At 36.0% G+C, this 16132-nt stretch overlaps 1 protein-coding gene across 35 annotated transcripts in view; it reads right to left on the reverse strand.

Moving 5' to 3' along the window:
* Positions 1–16132, reverse strand: part of DLG1 (discs large MAGUK scaffold protein 1) — a 173225-nt gene that overhangs the window by 3090 nt on the left and 154003 nt on the right. For 14 of the 35 annotated variants that reach the window (XM_052803492.1, XM_052803501.1, XM_052803493.1 and 11 more), the window contains 8 exons: positions 15378–15477; positions 11879–11920; positions 10281–10316; positions 8680–8730; positions 6042–6143; positions 5617–5789; positions 1905–2014; positions 1436–1527 (listed from right to left, as the gene is read on the reverse strand). In XM_052803492.1, coding sequence (XP_052659452.1) covers positions 1436–1527; positions 1905–2014; positions 5617–5789; positions 6042–6143; positions 8680–8730; positions 10281–10316; positions 11879–11920; positions 15378–15477 — 706 coding nt within the window. Of the gene's footprint in view, positions 1–1435; positions 1528–1904; positions 2015–5616; positions 5790–6041; positions 6144–8679; positions 8731–10280; positions 10317–11878; positions 11921–14635; positions 14670–15377; positions 15478–16132 lie in introns of all 35 variants that reach the window. The other 21 variants (XM_052803499.1, XM_052803500.1, XM_052803512.1 and 18 more) reach the window with 7 other exon arrangements.

Raw genomic sequence — 16132 nt, forward strand, 5'->3', positions numbered from 1 at the left:
CACATGGGTGGCAGCCTCCAAATTTTAAGTAGTAAGTGGGATTTGTAATGTCTTCAAGTATCTCAAACAGATTCAGAGAAGGATTCTGGCCTGAACTGGATTATCAAGGACAGAAGTCTGACCACTGCTATCTTCCTTTGTCAACAAGCCTTATACTTCTGAGAAGAAACATGGCCCTGAGCACTTAAAAAGCGCCCAGAGGTTTTTTGAAACATCTTGAATTATGTCCTTTCATTTCCTGAAAAAAGTGTCCTATATAATGACCTGAGACAGCTTCGGAGAATTCCAGCTACTATTTAATTGATATCTATTATAATAAACTGATTCGTTTCCTGAACAATCCTGACACATTTGCAAGTCATTTGGTAAGGGACTCTATAATAGGAAGAATTTGCAATATATGTTGAGAGTCCCATAACTTCCTGGGTGCAGACAGATAGCTATGGGAAGAGTGGGAGAGCTAGAAGCAGTATTGGGATAAACTGACAGCTGCAAGGCAGCAGAGAGGGAGGGAGGCAGACAAAAGGGGATGGACTCAAGTTGTTCACTGCGTGGGCAGCACACAATGTAGAGAACAAGGCAGCAGGAAGACTGGGGCAGGGAGTCGACTGGGTCTTCTATCTTCGTCCCATGTGAAGCCACCACCCCTTCCTGTGTCTCTGCCCAGGTGGAACAGACTGTTGTATTCACAGCTCTGCCCACATAAGATGTAGAAGAGGGAATTGGGTAAAGGAGTCACGTCACAGAAAGGAGGTGAATGGGGCAGCAAACACTGAAACACTGCAAAAGAGAACGTAACAGGACGGAAAGGAGTGACTGTCTATCTAGGACAGGAATAGGGAAGGCTCATTTCTGTTCTCCTGAAAAATCTTGACTCGATCAATCTCCTCCTACTGCAAGCCACAATGCAAACAATTAGCACAGTTTGAGTGCTTGCGGCCCATCCCTTGCTGTTACAGTTAAGTCCATGGCATACAAAATTTGATTTGCTAAGCACCATAATGCTGTAGTGCCCAATTTCCAGAGGCTTAATTAATTACCATCATTCTTTACTTCCTGATTTTAAAAAAATGGAAAGTAACATTTTCTACAGGGAGCTTTGCTGGGCAATCTCAAATTGCTCTGCAAATAAAAAGCTTTAAGTGTACAATATATCAACAAAGCAAACATCTGCACTACAATATCAAGGAAAATAGTAGAAAGTCTCACATTTTTTAAAACCTAAATTAAGCTCCCAGTAAATTTTTGTATATATTGAATTAATTGATCAAATTGAAATCAGTGTAGACATACTAAGATGGCTCTATGCCTCGAAACAATCACAGATCAGCCGAAAAACAAAGTTCAGCCTTATCTCAGTAGTGAGGCAATTACTATTTTATGGCAAGCAATAAATTTCAACTCTAGCAAGGGAACAGTCCCAAGCAAAACACACCTGTGAAGTGTTCAGTAAATTCTTGCTCCAATTTCATGGCTCTCTCAAACGTCTTTCTGGCTTGCTCTTCCGTTAAGCGTTTATTCATTTCCCTGAAATTGAAAACATTATACATTTAAAACCTACTATCAAACACTTGGAGTCTTTTGAAGTAAGGTTTTAAACTGCTGGCTGAGTATTAACCCTAATAAGAGGCAGTCTCCTAAATGACACACCTAAGCAAAGACTGTAGTGGGAATGAGCTGTTCTGACACTATGTTGCATGGAATTTAGCACAATGACATTTGTTCTCAAGCACTTTAATTTGGATTAGAAACCCCATCTAAAAGTCCCTAGAAATTAAACTCAGGAAATTAAATATCATTTAAAATGCAAATATTACAATTGTCCTCACATAACTTGCAGTTTGTTTTTCAAATACAATGACAGTCTCAAACAATTTAGCCTGAGGTACTTTACTTTTACTCACATGATATTTTCCACTGTTTTGGGTTTAATAAAAATGGAGATTGGGTACAGCTGGGCAATCTGCAACCTTTTGATCGCATTACCAGAAACATCAAGAATGCAATGTTTACCCTAAAAAGTGAGAGAGAAGGGAAAATGGCACTAAGCAAAATTTAAGTCACAAGTATGCATAGCATAATTATTTAGAAGAGAAAACACATCTCCACTGAAGCCAACAAAATTAGAGCATCTGCATCAATGATATTATGATTTCACCACTTTGGCACAAGGTCCCACAATGCTCCTCTGCTGGGATCATACATCATTTGAGATGTTCCTGACCCTTCTTCCTTCTTTTCTCTACCAGAGGTTGCAGCCCAATCAACAATGCAGAATCATGCAGTGGAACAGCTGTACTTCAACCACACCGCCAAAATTATTTTTATTTTTTAATAATTTGAGGATCCTTTAGGGAGGTGGCCATGTCACAAATGCAGTTTAGAGAGAAGCCAGATGACTTAACTAGCATACCCATAGGAGTAACCAGCCCTGATGGCAGGGAAATACACCACCATCAGAATCGTTAGATGGAACTGAATGCAAGCACTCTCCTCCCCCCAGGTACCACACAGTAGAATACCAACTTTGAGATGGTGAGTGCAATTTATTTGGGCTTATTATCTTTTATCTCTTGAGAAACCAATATAACTTAACCGTTCCTTGGGCAGTTGGAAGACAAAGTGGTAGGGCTGCTTTTCTCCCCACCTCTATTCTCCCACTTAGAAGCAATTTTCCAGCTCTTTGGGACATCTCATCTCAAAGGCTCTTCCTGTTCCTCAGCTCCTCTCATCTCTGATACGCTCATTTCCACCTCACACATTTTTATTTCTTTCCTTTCCAAGTAGCATATGAGTAATTTGCCATACCACCATTTTAGAAAGGGATGGGGGAGTGGAAAACCACTGTTGGGTGACTAAAATAAGAAAAGCTTTTTCTTTAGCAGGAGACCAATGTGAATGGTAGAATTCTGTAAGCCAGGATACAAACCCACAAGCACCATAAAACCAATGGTTACTCATATACAACGCACTTCCTGAACTCCTGGGAGATCATTCCTGGAGAGCACGTTGAAGAGCAAGGAAGTGACTGCAGTCTGAAACGACTGACATGTTTCTGCTTCCTGGCAGGAGAGATCACTAGGATCATTTACATTTGATCACTTGCACAACAAAACCACAGAATTTTATTTCAGGAATTCTTAAGGAGGATAGAAGTGTTCTTCCCACGTGAACAATACATATCTTCTTGCTTTCAACTGATGACAGCTGTTTCCCAGAGCCAGTCTGGTGATCTGGATGCTGACTGGTATCATTTAAGAAAAGTGTTTGTATGTTCTAGCAGAGTGTTTTACTACATGTGCTGACCTGTCCATATCTTTCAAATGGTTTCTCTTTAAATGTGGCAAGTGCTCTTGGAATTGAGAATTAAGAGCATTACCTGGTCCATTTTCCTTTTTGGGATAAGCCTCAGTATTTGCTGTGCTTGGCTCAACAACTTATGCCAGGTGCCAAAGGATTTTGAGCAAAGAGAAGAGGACTAGGTTGCTAGCACAACAGCTCTGCTGGACCTTATGGAATATAACTGTGACAGTTTACTCCAAATAAATAATGAACATGCATTAACAGTGGCCTCAGACAGAGATTTGCAAGTTGCTAGCGATTCCAAAGAGGATGTGAAAATTCCTTTCAAGTGAAGATTTGGAAGACAAGGAAAAGAAATGCAAGTACTTCATGATATAATTATCATGTTTTCATCCAGGGCAGCTATTAGCTCTTTGCACAGTGCATTCAAACAATATTTTACATATTTTTGAGTTCCTTACTTGCACTGCATCTGATTGAGAAAGACAGCACAGCACTCAGTGCCTTTTACAATAACTGAACAATGACATCAAAAAGCATCTTTAGCTGTGTCCATTATAGGTAACGAAATGAGAGATGGGGATCAGCTGGAAGCATGGACAAATGAACACAATTTAAAGCTATTGGAAGAATACCATTTTTGGTACTTTTGGGGTAGTAGCAGTCACTTCTGTTGTGTCTGCCCTTAAATTCATCATAGAAAACCTGGAAATCATCTTTTGTATCCCAGGAATAAGACCCACTAAACAGACTCATCTCTTAAGCAAGACTACAAGGAAGGACTAGTCCCAGATCGACCAGTTTGCAGCCCTGTCACGATTCTGAAGTCAAGTTCTGAAGGACAGGCCGTTGTTTCCCAGAAGAATAAAGTTGGCTGGAACTGAGAAATTACTGCATTTACCCGAAGTCCCACAGTGCCTGTGCAAGAGATTTAATAGCACAGAGACATCTGGTAGTACTCAGTTCTTCATGTCAGGTTATAAAAGGTTCACAATCATTTTATACCTTACTAATCACACTAGATGAGCAAAAGAACGCAGCCAATTTCAGGTCTAGGATGGAACCGAAGAATTGTATCTGTGCTACCAGGTGAAGCAACTGCCAACAGGTTTATAATGTTTAAGCTGTTCAATAAATACTTTCATCATTTAACCACATATGATAGTTTCACAACTTTGTTCAGCCTCCCAAACAAAATACTGTTCATTTACTTCAAAAGTTTCATAATTAATTTTATTTCCTTCACTTTTCTTGCTATATACCACAGAGCCAAGTTCTATTCCATAAGGTGAGGAAGACAGAAGAAGAAAACTTCATCACATGAACCACAGAATCCCACTGTGTTCTCCCTGGTTTTGATTCTAGTAAATTAAATTGCCAGAAATAACAATACTCAGCCATTTGGCCAGAATGGTCTACACTGTTTTCCAGAGGACTAACTACACTCCTGTGTCACCTGGGTTAACCACACTTACCCTCTGCATGTCCAGACTGGAAGTGCTCATGCTTGTGAGTTCCCACCTAGAAAATAGCTGTTTCTTCTCTCATACAGATCAGACAACATTGTCTACTGTAAATGCACCATGTTTGTAAGCGGTAGAACAACACTCATCAACCTAATGTGGAACATTTGCAAAGAATTTTCACCAAAAAAATTTCTTTAAAACAAGCAACTTACTTTAAGAAACATGCTTCCTTCTTCCCACTCTTTTTCAGAGAGCTCAAGTAAACTTCAGTTTGAATTTAGAAATATTTAGATTTTGCAAGAAATAGTTAATTAAAATCTATTCAGGATAAAACCAGTAAGGTCAGTCTTCAAAATGTAGTGGTAGTTATGTAAAAAGTCTTTCTAAAATTGAGTTTATTACATTCACTCTTTTCCCTTTGTCAGCTAAATCCATGAAGGGCACAAAGAATAACAATTTTATAAGTTTTCTTCCACACAGGTCTGTATCAAATGGATCATCATATTAATTGACTCCACCACCACTATTTTTAATTAGTTAATGATCTATGTATGTGAGCTAGACTAATTAGCCTGTAATTCCAATTATTTCTTCTCTATTCTCTTTTTATAAGGAGGCACAAACTATGGTTGCTCTTCTCCCATAATTTAATCACAACACTTTCATTATTCCAAAGCTTCATTATTTCCCTAAATGCATTTGTGACAATGTGCTTTGCTTCTACTTTTGTACAAATTCCTTTTAAAGTCAGAGGGTTCCTAATGGCTTCTTGCCATTCTTCTCTTTTCCCCTGTCAGCACAATCAGATAATCACCTCAGTAAATTAAAGTAACTGGCGCTGATTTACCTTTTCTGCTACTTCTCGCACTGATTGGACACTTGTTCCGTAAAGATGATTATTGTACTGGCCAGCTTCAATGAATTTGTGATCCTGAATATCCTTCTCCATTTGCTCTCGAGAAGTGACAAAATGGTAATCACGTCCATCCACCTCATAATCTCGTTTTGGTCTAGTAGTATCTTTAAATATAAACCGGTAGTTTTTAAAGCAAAACAGAAAACAGTGACCTTTTTCCCTACAATATCAAAAAATAGTCTCCCATTTATATTGCAAAATTTTCACAAGCGAAGAGATGACTGACCATTAAGACAGGTCTATAAAGTTTAAACAATATATTAACTTTTTTTTAACTCAACATACAGAGGATGCCTATTAAGAAAACTAACAGAAAAAAATAATTTAGAATTGCTTTAGTATTTGCTGAGACTTACGTGGAACACATGAGCCAAATTTGTCTGGAAATTCTGAGATCAGATCATCATTTATTCTGTCTTTCATGGGTCCCAAAACAATCACAGGTCGAGTGTAACTGACTATTAAACATAAAGGAATAACATCAGTTACATTTCAGTATGATTGCTAACTTTCACAGTTCAGCAAAATAAGCTTTATCACATGGTAATGATTTTAATACCTGAAAGAATATGTACTCCGAAAGAGAATAAAATCATGTTTAAGAACGTAAATCAATTAATATCGTAGGCGCAGTAAGATGTTAGATCTTCAGCCTCAAATCACCACCCTAGGTGACTGAAGTCTTTGGGAGGAAAAAAAAAAAAAAAAAAAAAATCTTTTCACAAAGTAACATCCTTCATTCTAATGAAAAAAGCAGAAGGGGGAAATTTGAAAGTCTTTTCACTTCAGAGGTACCTAAGCAGTAGCACCGTTCGTGAAATTCTAGTTCTGTGTTGGGAAACGCTTCTTATGTTCTGTAAGACCACAATTAAATATTCATATATAAAGACTCAACTATATATAGCTTCTGTAACTATTAACACCCTTATAAAATGAAGTGTAGCATCTTTTAAAAGCAGCTTAATTTTTTATGAAGTTATAAAGGGCTTTTGGTTGGAAATTAAGCTTAAGCAGAAAATATCCGATTATACTGCAAGAATCATGAAGACAATAATGCCTAAGTATCTTGGCATTAGCATGTAATTTCAGCTGCATAAATTTTAGGTTTAGGTTCAATCTGACTTTACTGCACAAATAAGTCCAAATCAAATAAAGTTTGACCTATAAAATGTATTTTAATTTGACTCTCAGAGCTACTTTCTTTCGATGGTATTAATATATTCATAAAAGGAATGTCTTGGATCCAGTAACTGTCAACCTATTAATTTAACAACAAACATCTTTGCTTAAAGACTAAGGGTGGCCCACTAGTGTCTCAAATCCAAGCACCTTTAAATCTATTTGGTCATTACAGTTCTTTATTCCTCTGGGCTTCTTATTAAAAAAAAAAAAAAAAAAAACAAACCAAAAAACCAAACCCAGACTACTGTGGAAGTGAATTTGTGGACAAACGTAAATAACATATGCAGGGAATGTATTACTGCTCCTAAGCAAAGAAACAAGGTGCTAGTTCTTTTCTGGCCTTCCCCATACACTATGTTAGACTCAGAAAGAGAATTACAGTCACGTATTTAAATGCCAAAGCATTTGGCTCTCTAAAATTTTTAGTTTTACAATATAACAGTTACCAAACCATTGGCTTGTACAGTCTTATTCACCTTTTCTCTTCAACCTTGACATTAATTCACTTGATATTACTATTGTTCTTACTAAACCATTAAGCTATCAGAATCTGGGATGCTAATGCCAGCTAAAAAGATGTTTCTCATTTTGTGAGACCCTCTGGTGTGCATACATACACAGACCCAGCAGCTGCTCATTTGAGGGTAACAAACCTCCAGTTCCCTAGCTTAAGCATAGCTTGCTTAGCACATCAAAGAGGGCCTACCATTTCCCCATTTCTAGCATGGTCTTAACTCATGCATTTCTTATCCATGATCTTGTTTGGAGCCTACCAAAATTAAAAATTATATAAGTAATGTAGTTTGTGTTAGTCTTATATAACAATTTTTATTACTTTTGGAAGCTTACTGATGAAATGGAGTCCATACGCCACGATTAACAAGTCACATATGTTCCACAATGCTATTAAAAGCAACTGGGCTGTGCCATCCACTGCATGAAACTAAAAATGCAAACTTGACACTCAAAATTCATGTAAATACATGACATATATTTACTTCCACTGCCACCTTATTTGATAGGTAATAGATATCAAATACTCCCAAAGGACATCCGTTTTACTGATTAATTTACAAATATATGAGCTATGTATCAGAGAATGTATATCAACCATTAGCATCTGTGGTGGTGAATGGGAACACTAAAAATTCTGGATCTATTATACACAGCGAAGCAAGATCAGCATCAAGGTGAAGGGAAATGATAGCATCCCATTAAAAATCAGTGAAAACCATTTTATTTTAAATGCAGGTGTGAGAAAGTATTTTCTCCTATCGATTTCCACTTAATTGTAAAATACCATTTTCCCGGGGGGGGGGGGGGGGGGGGGAGAATCACTTGGCAATTGCTAACCAAATTAGCCATATAAGAAGCCCATACAGAAATGGGAGACTGCCATGTTTTAGAGACATTTCAATAAAAGTTTACCTAAATAGACAAATGATCTATTGACACACTTTTTGCTATGACAGAAAAAAAGGAACTGCAACAGTGAGAACGCTAAGCAATATGAAAAAGAAGAAAACTATAATTTCTGAGGTTCACACTGACGAAACTGTTAAACATACCATATTTTCCTTATGCAATGTAAACCACACAGAGTAAGTTATTTTAAGCAGCACACCTTTGGATTTTGCACTAAATAATTTAGCAATTGCATTTAATAATTTATGCCTTTATGCTTTATTCATTTGAATAACGTCAACAAGTTCAAAACAGTAAAGTTTAACATGGTGCTCAGTACATAGGGGCACACGAAGCATTCTGATAATTCAGATGGTATTTCTTTTTTCCCAAGTGATATCTACAAACCTTCTTGTTGATTGACTGGTTCATATGACAAGACATATTCCTCTTGGCCACCTAAAATGTAAATGCAAAGACATATCTATGTATTTTTTTTCTAAACCAACATATTTAAATTGAGTCATTCAATGAACTATAATGATTTGGACATTCCTCAGTAATATGCATTACAATGATACTGATGAAGGACATTTTTCAAGAGTGATGAATTATAAAAATCACAAAGATAAGCCAAACACAAAATTTTAAAGCATAAGACACATACAGCATAAATAATTTCCTGGTTTATGTTAGCATGTCAAATTTACATCAAGCACAAGAAGAATTTTAAAGCATTATTGAAATGCTCTTATACACATTTCCCTGAATGAAATGCATGCATGCTATCATTCACTGCTAGAAGCAATGCCACCTTCATCATGAACATTCTCCATACTTTGAAGCCAGCATTTACAATAACATTCTTCCATATTTATACAGGGCTGACAACCATGTATGTCAAGGTGTACATATCTTCCACTAACTTTATTATGAAGTGGCATTTATATAAACATCTTCACTCTAATTCTACAAAAAAAAAATTATGATTGTATATACTAAATAACTATTGTTTTATTAATGAATTTTTAAAGATGAAGTTGAAAACAAAGAATGCTTTGTGTTGTTCTCAGCTCCAGAAAGCACATCAGCAGTGAATGAAACTACAGTAACTTAATTTTGACCTTTGACAGCTGCAGGCTTTTTAAATGTTAGTGAAAGCATCTGAAATGTACCTCAGTTGCCATCCCTCTAAAATATTATTTCTAGTCTAACAAGATATCTCCAAGTAAGATTTCTTGCAATGAAATCACTAAAAGTTAACTCCATGACAGTAGAGAATTTATAATTCTGAAGATACAAGCTCAAATTACAGGACATTACTATGAACTTTGAATAAAATACAGTCCTTCAGTAACTCACTTGTGTAATTTTGGAACATTCTTTAGAGTTCATAAGCCATACTTACAACAAGCAAAGGAACATACCAATGCTATACCACAGTTGTATAGAAACAGATGGCAGATGAAGGCTTTTATAAATTCATATATTGCTTCTATATATTTATTCTTTATTTCACAGCAAATACCATTGATCTTTCAAATCTCAAATTCACAATTTCATTAAGAGAAATATTTCTCTTATTTGCGATAAATTTGCACTCAAACTGTACTACAGCAATATATGAACGAACATTTTAATTTTCTAAGTTATCGCAAGTGAGGAATACCTTAAGACAGACACAAGAACATGCAACCTGTATATTTTAATATCTCAAAAAGTTACTCATGCAAATGGATTTTAGAAGGACAGTATATACTTTCAACACCCCTTTTAGGCTAGGGAGAGGAAGAGGGAATCACCAACTATCAACTCATCTATGAAAGATCCAGCTCACATATATTTAGATACTTTGGAGAAGTCACATTGCTATAAGGTCAAAAATTACATTAGTTAAGCAAACTACTAAAGAAGATAACAAGTAGAAAGCATCCCCTGATTGAGGGCAAAAAGTATATATTGTCACTGCTTTTCAATACTTTGGAAAAATGAATATTAATAGAATGAACCTTTTGAACAACCGTACTCATCTGTAATCAAGATAACTTTCATATTAGACAGCAGTAAGAAGAAATTAAAAAAATTATTTTAATAAAAAGTGCTTGGAAATACGCATCCAGATAAGCAAATCCATGACATTCATAATAAAATCGGGGCTTCTCAAGTAACAACGGAGTAAAAAACTAACTAGTAGTACCAATAACAAGCTTTAAACATAAATAAAGCAAGCTCTGAAAAAACCTTGGTGGGGCGGAGAGCAGAAAACAGCAAATTTATAAAGAAACAGTCATGCTTCGGTAGATTTAATGGTGTGTCATTAAAAATGGTTAAAATTTATAAGCTTGTCAAAGGCGACTTCCATACATGCTCAATTTTGTGTTATTCTCAGGGAACATGAATGCCTCCCCCAAGTGGTTTCTTTTCAGTTACAGTCTACAACACTGTTAGCATTTTATATACATGTATAAATTCTCTCCTTCAGTGTAATCAACTGGAAGAAAAAATGTGGATCATCACCTTTGAGAAGATCTACAACTTCCAAATAAATATATCTGTTAATGAACCACCTGCCTTATTATCCTAACATAAATTATATCTGTTTCTGAAGTGCCCGCCATACAGTTAGCAAGCCACCAGCAGGCTGATCAGTAAGCCACTCAGTGTCACACTGCGTGACTTCCACTGTTCCCTTCTTTTCATGTTCCTCTTCAAATCCTCAACTTTCTCACCTTCCTGCTCTGCTCTATTCGGGGTTCCAGGTCTGAACTGTGAACCGTACTGAGTTGTTCACTGGAAATGACCAGTGGGATTGAAGTTCTGGCTCTGGTTTAAGACATTTTAAAGCATTGTAGAGCAGCATCATGCAGCATATTACCCGCTGTGAACGTGTAGTACTACTGTAGCTTGGGCTAGTAAAAAAAGCTAACTCAGTCTAGTATTTAAAAGATGCTATGTCTTCAGAGAGAGAGAGAACATGCATGCATGCCTAGCACGCTAATTTATCTTAACTGACTCCAGCACTGAATGTGTGTCGTATGCTTTGAAGAAGATTCATATTAAGCACCCGCACTTGACAAAATAGATAAATGAAAGCTGAAAGCAAGGGTAAACACATTTGCTTACCTTTACTTTCATTAGAAGCATATACATATTTAATCTGAGTATCAGTTGTGAAAAAATTGTAGATAGTTATGTACTATTAAACAGATTACACAGTTTAATTACACTTCTGGTATTAAGCTTAACTACATATAATTATATTTGTCAGCATTAAATTTACATTCAGGTTTTAATAGATCTAGCTAGCTCACATAATTTAAAAAAAATAGGAACAGATTCAAACTAAGCTGAACTAAGAAAATCATAGATCACAATAAAAATAATCATAAAGGAGGTTTGCAATGATTCTCTCCAGTCAGTTTTTTAAAAACAAAGACACAGCACAATTTGCAGTACTCCACCACACACATGAATATGGATTTCACCTGAAGGTGACTAGGAAGTTCTACTTAACACATAAATAGCCAGAAAAGACAAGACTGACAAAACCAAAGAAAGAGCTACTAAACAAAGGTTCTAAATAAACAAAGAACTCAAAAACACTTACGGTAACTACTTTCACTATCGCTGGCGTTAGAGGTTACATGCTCTGAAATTGCAACACAATGGAAAAAAAATAAGGAACATACACTAATGGCATGAGTCCAAAAGAAAGCAAACTGACACAAAATAATCCAGATGAAAGACAATACTGATATTGAAATGCTGAAATCAATACATACTGCATAAAAAAGTTTTAAGGTACTTCTCATAGCTGTCAGGATCAAGCTTAATTTCATATGAAAGGAATTGATGTTAATAAAAAGAAAAACATTAAATAGCACATCAAAAGAAGATTATGAAAAGTATACTACTTCATAGTTCACATGTAACCCTGCAATTTTTAGGTTTTCACTTCAAAATGAATTTTGTTGTGCAAAAAGTCTGGAATTATGCATTTCAACATCTATGTAGGCAATTTATTGATTACATTAGGAGTCTTGTAGCAGAAAATATTGGACTATATTGCAGGAAATACAGAGCAGCATGTTCAATAATAGACACTTTCCTATGGTATATTAAATAGTTTACTTGAAGCGCAATGCTGAATTAAGATTCCACCCCCCGCCCGCCCCCGCAATGCTTTAGTTTTCAAAAGCTCCTGACTTTTAACTTTCATTCCGGACTATCTATATTAATTTCATAACTTTTGCAAAGTAATCAAAATACTTCAGTAGCTACAAGGTGTTTATTTTAAGCTATGTAACTGCATTATATATCTTTATGATAAAAATTAATGCAATTGAAGAATTTCAGGTATCAATCTATGCTGCTAGTTACCTGAAAATTCTACAAATCTGGTGAACAAATATGAACTTTGATATTGCTGAACTTTACAATAAAGAATCAATTTTCACGGCACCCAATCAGTGTGTCTATTTGTAATGAAAAACCCTAACATTCACAGGTTAAGACTGCATAAAGAAGCTTGTGTTTGACCTATACAAATTAAATACAATTAATGTGAAATTATGTACCTGTGTGCATACGACAATACATGTTTTTGTCAAGAGGAGCCTTTACAATACATTAAATTCAGTGTGGTTCCTCTCATACAAGATTGAAGAGAAGGAAGCAAGGGGACTTTAGAAGCAAGAATACAATTAATGAAGCGAGTATGCTTCTAGTGATTAATAAACATTTTTAAAAGTTAATCATCATATGTAAACTAATTAATCTTTTAAAATGTTTTTGGATAAAGTGAACTAATATCTTTAAACCACTAATCTCTGGCTAGACTGAACTCCCTCATTTCATTTCTGTGCAGGCAAAACAGACAAATTCTTCCTAAAGTTTGTGAGTACCAGCAGTTTGGATTATTTCCATTTCATTTTCTTGTCTTGGAAAAAGAATGTCCACATTGGCATGGAAGAGGCAAATAGTGATGTTTAAAAGCCTTGTGGTAGAATATGAAAGGGAGACATTGTCAATTAAGAATACAAGTGTTGTGATAGTCCGTTAATGGGCACAATTGGTGAAGATGTAAAGCCTAAAATGCCAGCAAAAACAGTAGTCTTTCAGAGCCCAACTAACACAGCTTGCATTAAGCGTGGTAGAGGCGGTTTCAAAAAGTTTGACTGTGCTGAAAAACAGGCTAGAAGCCATTTGTTTTTATAACAGAATCACCTAGTGACTTTTCTGGACCATAATGCATAGTTTAAACTAGGTATGATCATAAGGCCATAAAGGCTGCTTAGGGCATAAAGGTTGCTAAGGGCTTCTGCTCTAGACCAAGAATTTCCTTGAAAATGGCCATTTCAGAAATAGAAGATTAATGTTATAGACATAGATATAAAGTTATAATATAACATAATTATATATACAACTAATATATATAATATATATCTATAATATAATTATAGATACAATGTTATAATTTAATGATTGAGGCCAAGTATAGAAGTACACCGCTTCTTACATGTTGTTTCAGGAACACTGTACATAACAGTTATGCCCTGGGCAGAAATGTTATTTTTAATGACCTTCAGTCACATAATTTTAGTGACTAATTTTGCTATTCCATAAATGCATAACAATGTACGTGTTTAATAGCTGCGATGAAAGCAAGGTCTTGACTTTTTTTTTGTCATTTTAGTACAGTGGCGGTGTCTGTGTAGACAAACAGATCTGTTAAGAGTACTCAGTGACTTTTTAATCTTACTGGATTCAAGTAGTTAACATTTCTGCAAGAACTACAACAAATGCTTATGTGTCTCCTCTACTAGCTACCCCTCTACCTGGTCTAAAAGCATCATAAGAGTTCAAGTAAGTCAGACAGAAAAACTTCCATGGCATTTGTTAAGCAAAGGTTTTGTTTAAATAGCTGTAAACGTCAGTCACCTAGAGAGAGGAATGAAAACTAACTAGTTAAAGTATTACGGCAATGGTTGTACTATTACTGTAAAAAGCCATAGGTTATTTTTAAATAAATAAACCCACAAAGACAAGATAATAGTGACATAAAAAAAAAAAACCAACCACCAAATTTAAAAACACAGTACTATTAAGGACAAACAAGTAAGCGCTGGTAAGCTTCTGAACAACAAAAACACCTAATGTGATAGTCACATGAAAGTAACTTGTTCCTGAAAGCAAAAACCCCCAGAACATTACAAAATAGAAAAAGCTTATGAAACACTTTTAGAGTCAACCTCCTTATGCCAGTAGAGCACCAGTCTCAAAGAGATCTGTTAGAAAAAAAAAAAAAAAGTAGTGATTTTTCAGATGGAGGTTAAAATAACTTGGGAGTATTTTGATCACTTACTCAGGCCTTTTGATCCCATGTCGTCAGGGACCTCCTGCAGAGTAGTCCCCAGAGGGCAAGCAATAAAAAGACAATCACAAAGAAAATAATTGTCAGTAATATATAAAATTGGCGCTACGACAGGAGACAGTTCCCAGAACATCACAGGGGAAGATAAGTCTATAGGATTTGACCTGACTGGCACATGAAGTGTAATCAGTGATGCAAATGGCAGAGAACACAGTTTGGAGCGGACCTCGTCTGAATTAGCAAACTTATGCAATTGCTTTTTGAGAAGACACTTTTTTTTTAGTGCTGGCAACAATGATGAAAATCAAAGTAACCTCTCTTCATTAGGAAAACCGAATTAGAATTCGTCACTTTGAAGAAACCAGTCTAAAGGGACTGATTCGAGAAGCTGGTAAGCTCCATTATAATTTCTTTGCTGCTGTGCCCTCTCCTCCAAGTCAGAAACAAGGAACCATCACTGACAGTGCTGGAAGGCTGTTACCTCCTCCAGTTATGTACATGCCGTTACTCAACAGTATTACCCAGTCTATTCCAAACTGGGATACTCTTGGATTAAATTTTACTTTAACTGCAAACAAATAGTTTTATTGATTTTGTAGATTAGTTTGTCATTGGCACCTCAAGCTCGTTAGCCTGTTGCAGCTCATGAAACTGTCTCCATGGTAACACCCTACTGCAATCTAGCAGGCCCTTCTATACGTGCTTTGCTCTCCATCGAATGCCACATACTTACGGTCAATATCACTGGTTTCCTGCTCACTCTGGTCCTTGTTCTTGTAGAAGGGAAATTTTCGGGAAAAGAGGTTCTTTTTACGCTTGTCATTGAATGACTGCTGAAGAAGAGAAGGAGGGGCAAAACAAAGGATGTCTAATGTCTGTGTGAACAAAGGCCCAGACCAGCAGCTTTGCGGAAGCTGACTCCTATAACCACGTTATGCAGTGCGTATTTCAGTTTAACACTATCTTCTCAGCTCATTAAAAATAGAGATCGGGATTATGGCTTTGCTCACACCCTCCGTGTTTCACATGCTTACTACTGAGAGAACTGGCAGGCTGGTTCATCCTGCACGGCCTGACCTGTATTTCACAAATTTAGGCTTGCTGGGAGTGTAAAAAGATAGGAAAAACTAGGCTGCTATAAGATGGCCAAACCATAATGAACTCAAAGTCAGTTAAATGACTGATATTAATATAGGGGTTACAGTATTTTTAAAAAATGCTGAGGCTTTACACATGCTTTTGCAAACAGCTGACATTGTAACAGCACACCAGAAGTATTTGCCAGTGTTACCCATTTGCAAAGGCAAAACTGTAAATACTTTGGTGACAACTGCAAAATAATTTATCATACAATAAAGAAAAATGGAAGTTAAAAGCTGTCATTGTATCAAATGCTTATGACAAAACTAAGTAACAGTGAAATAGGAAAAAAGGAAAAAAAGAAATGTTTCTAGCTAAAATATCCAAACAATTTAAAGAAAAAAAAAA

Source organism: Harpia harpyja, chromosome 12, assembly GCF_026419915.1.
Source record: "Harpia harpyja isolate bHarHar1 chromosome 12, bHarHar1 primary haplotype, whole genome shotgun sequence".
NCBI classification, from domain to species: domain Eukaryota; kingdom Metazoa; phylum Chordata; class Aves; order Accipitriformes; family Accipitridae; genus Harpia; species Harpia harpyja.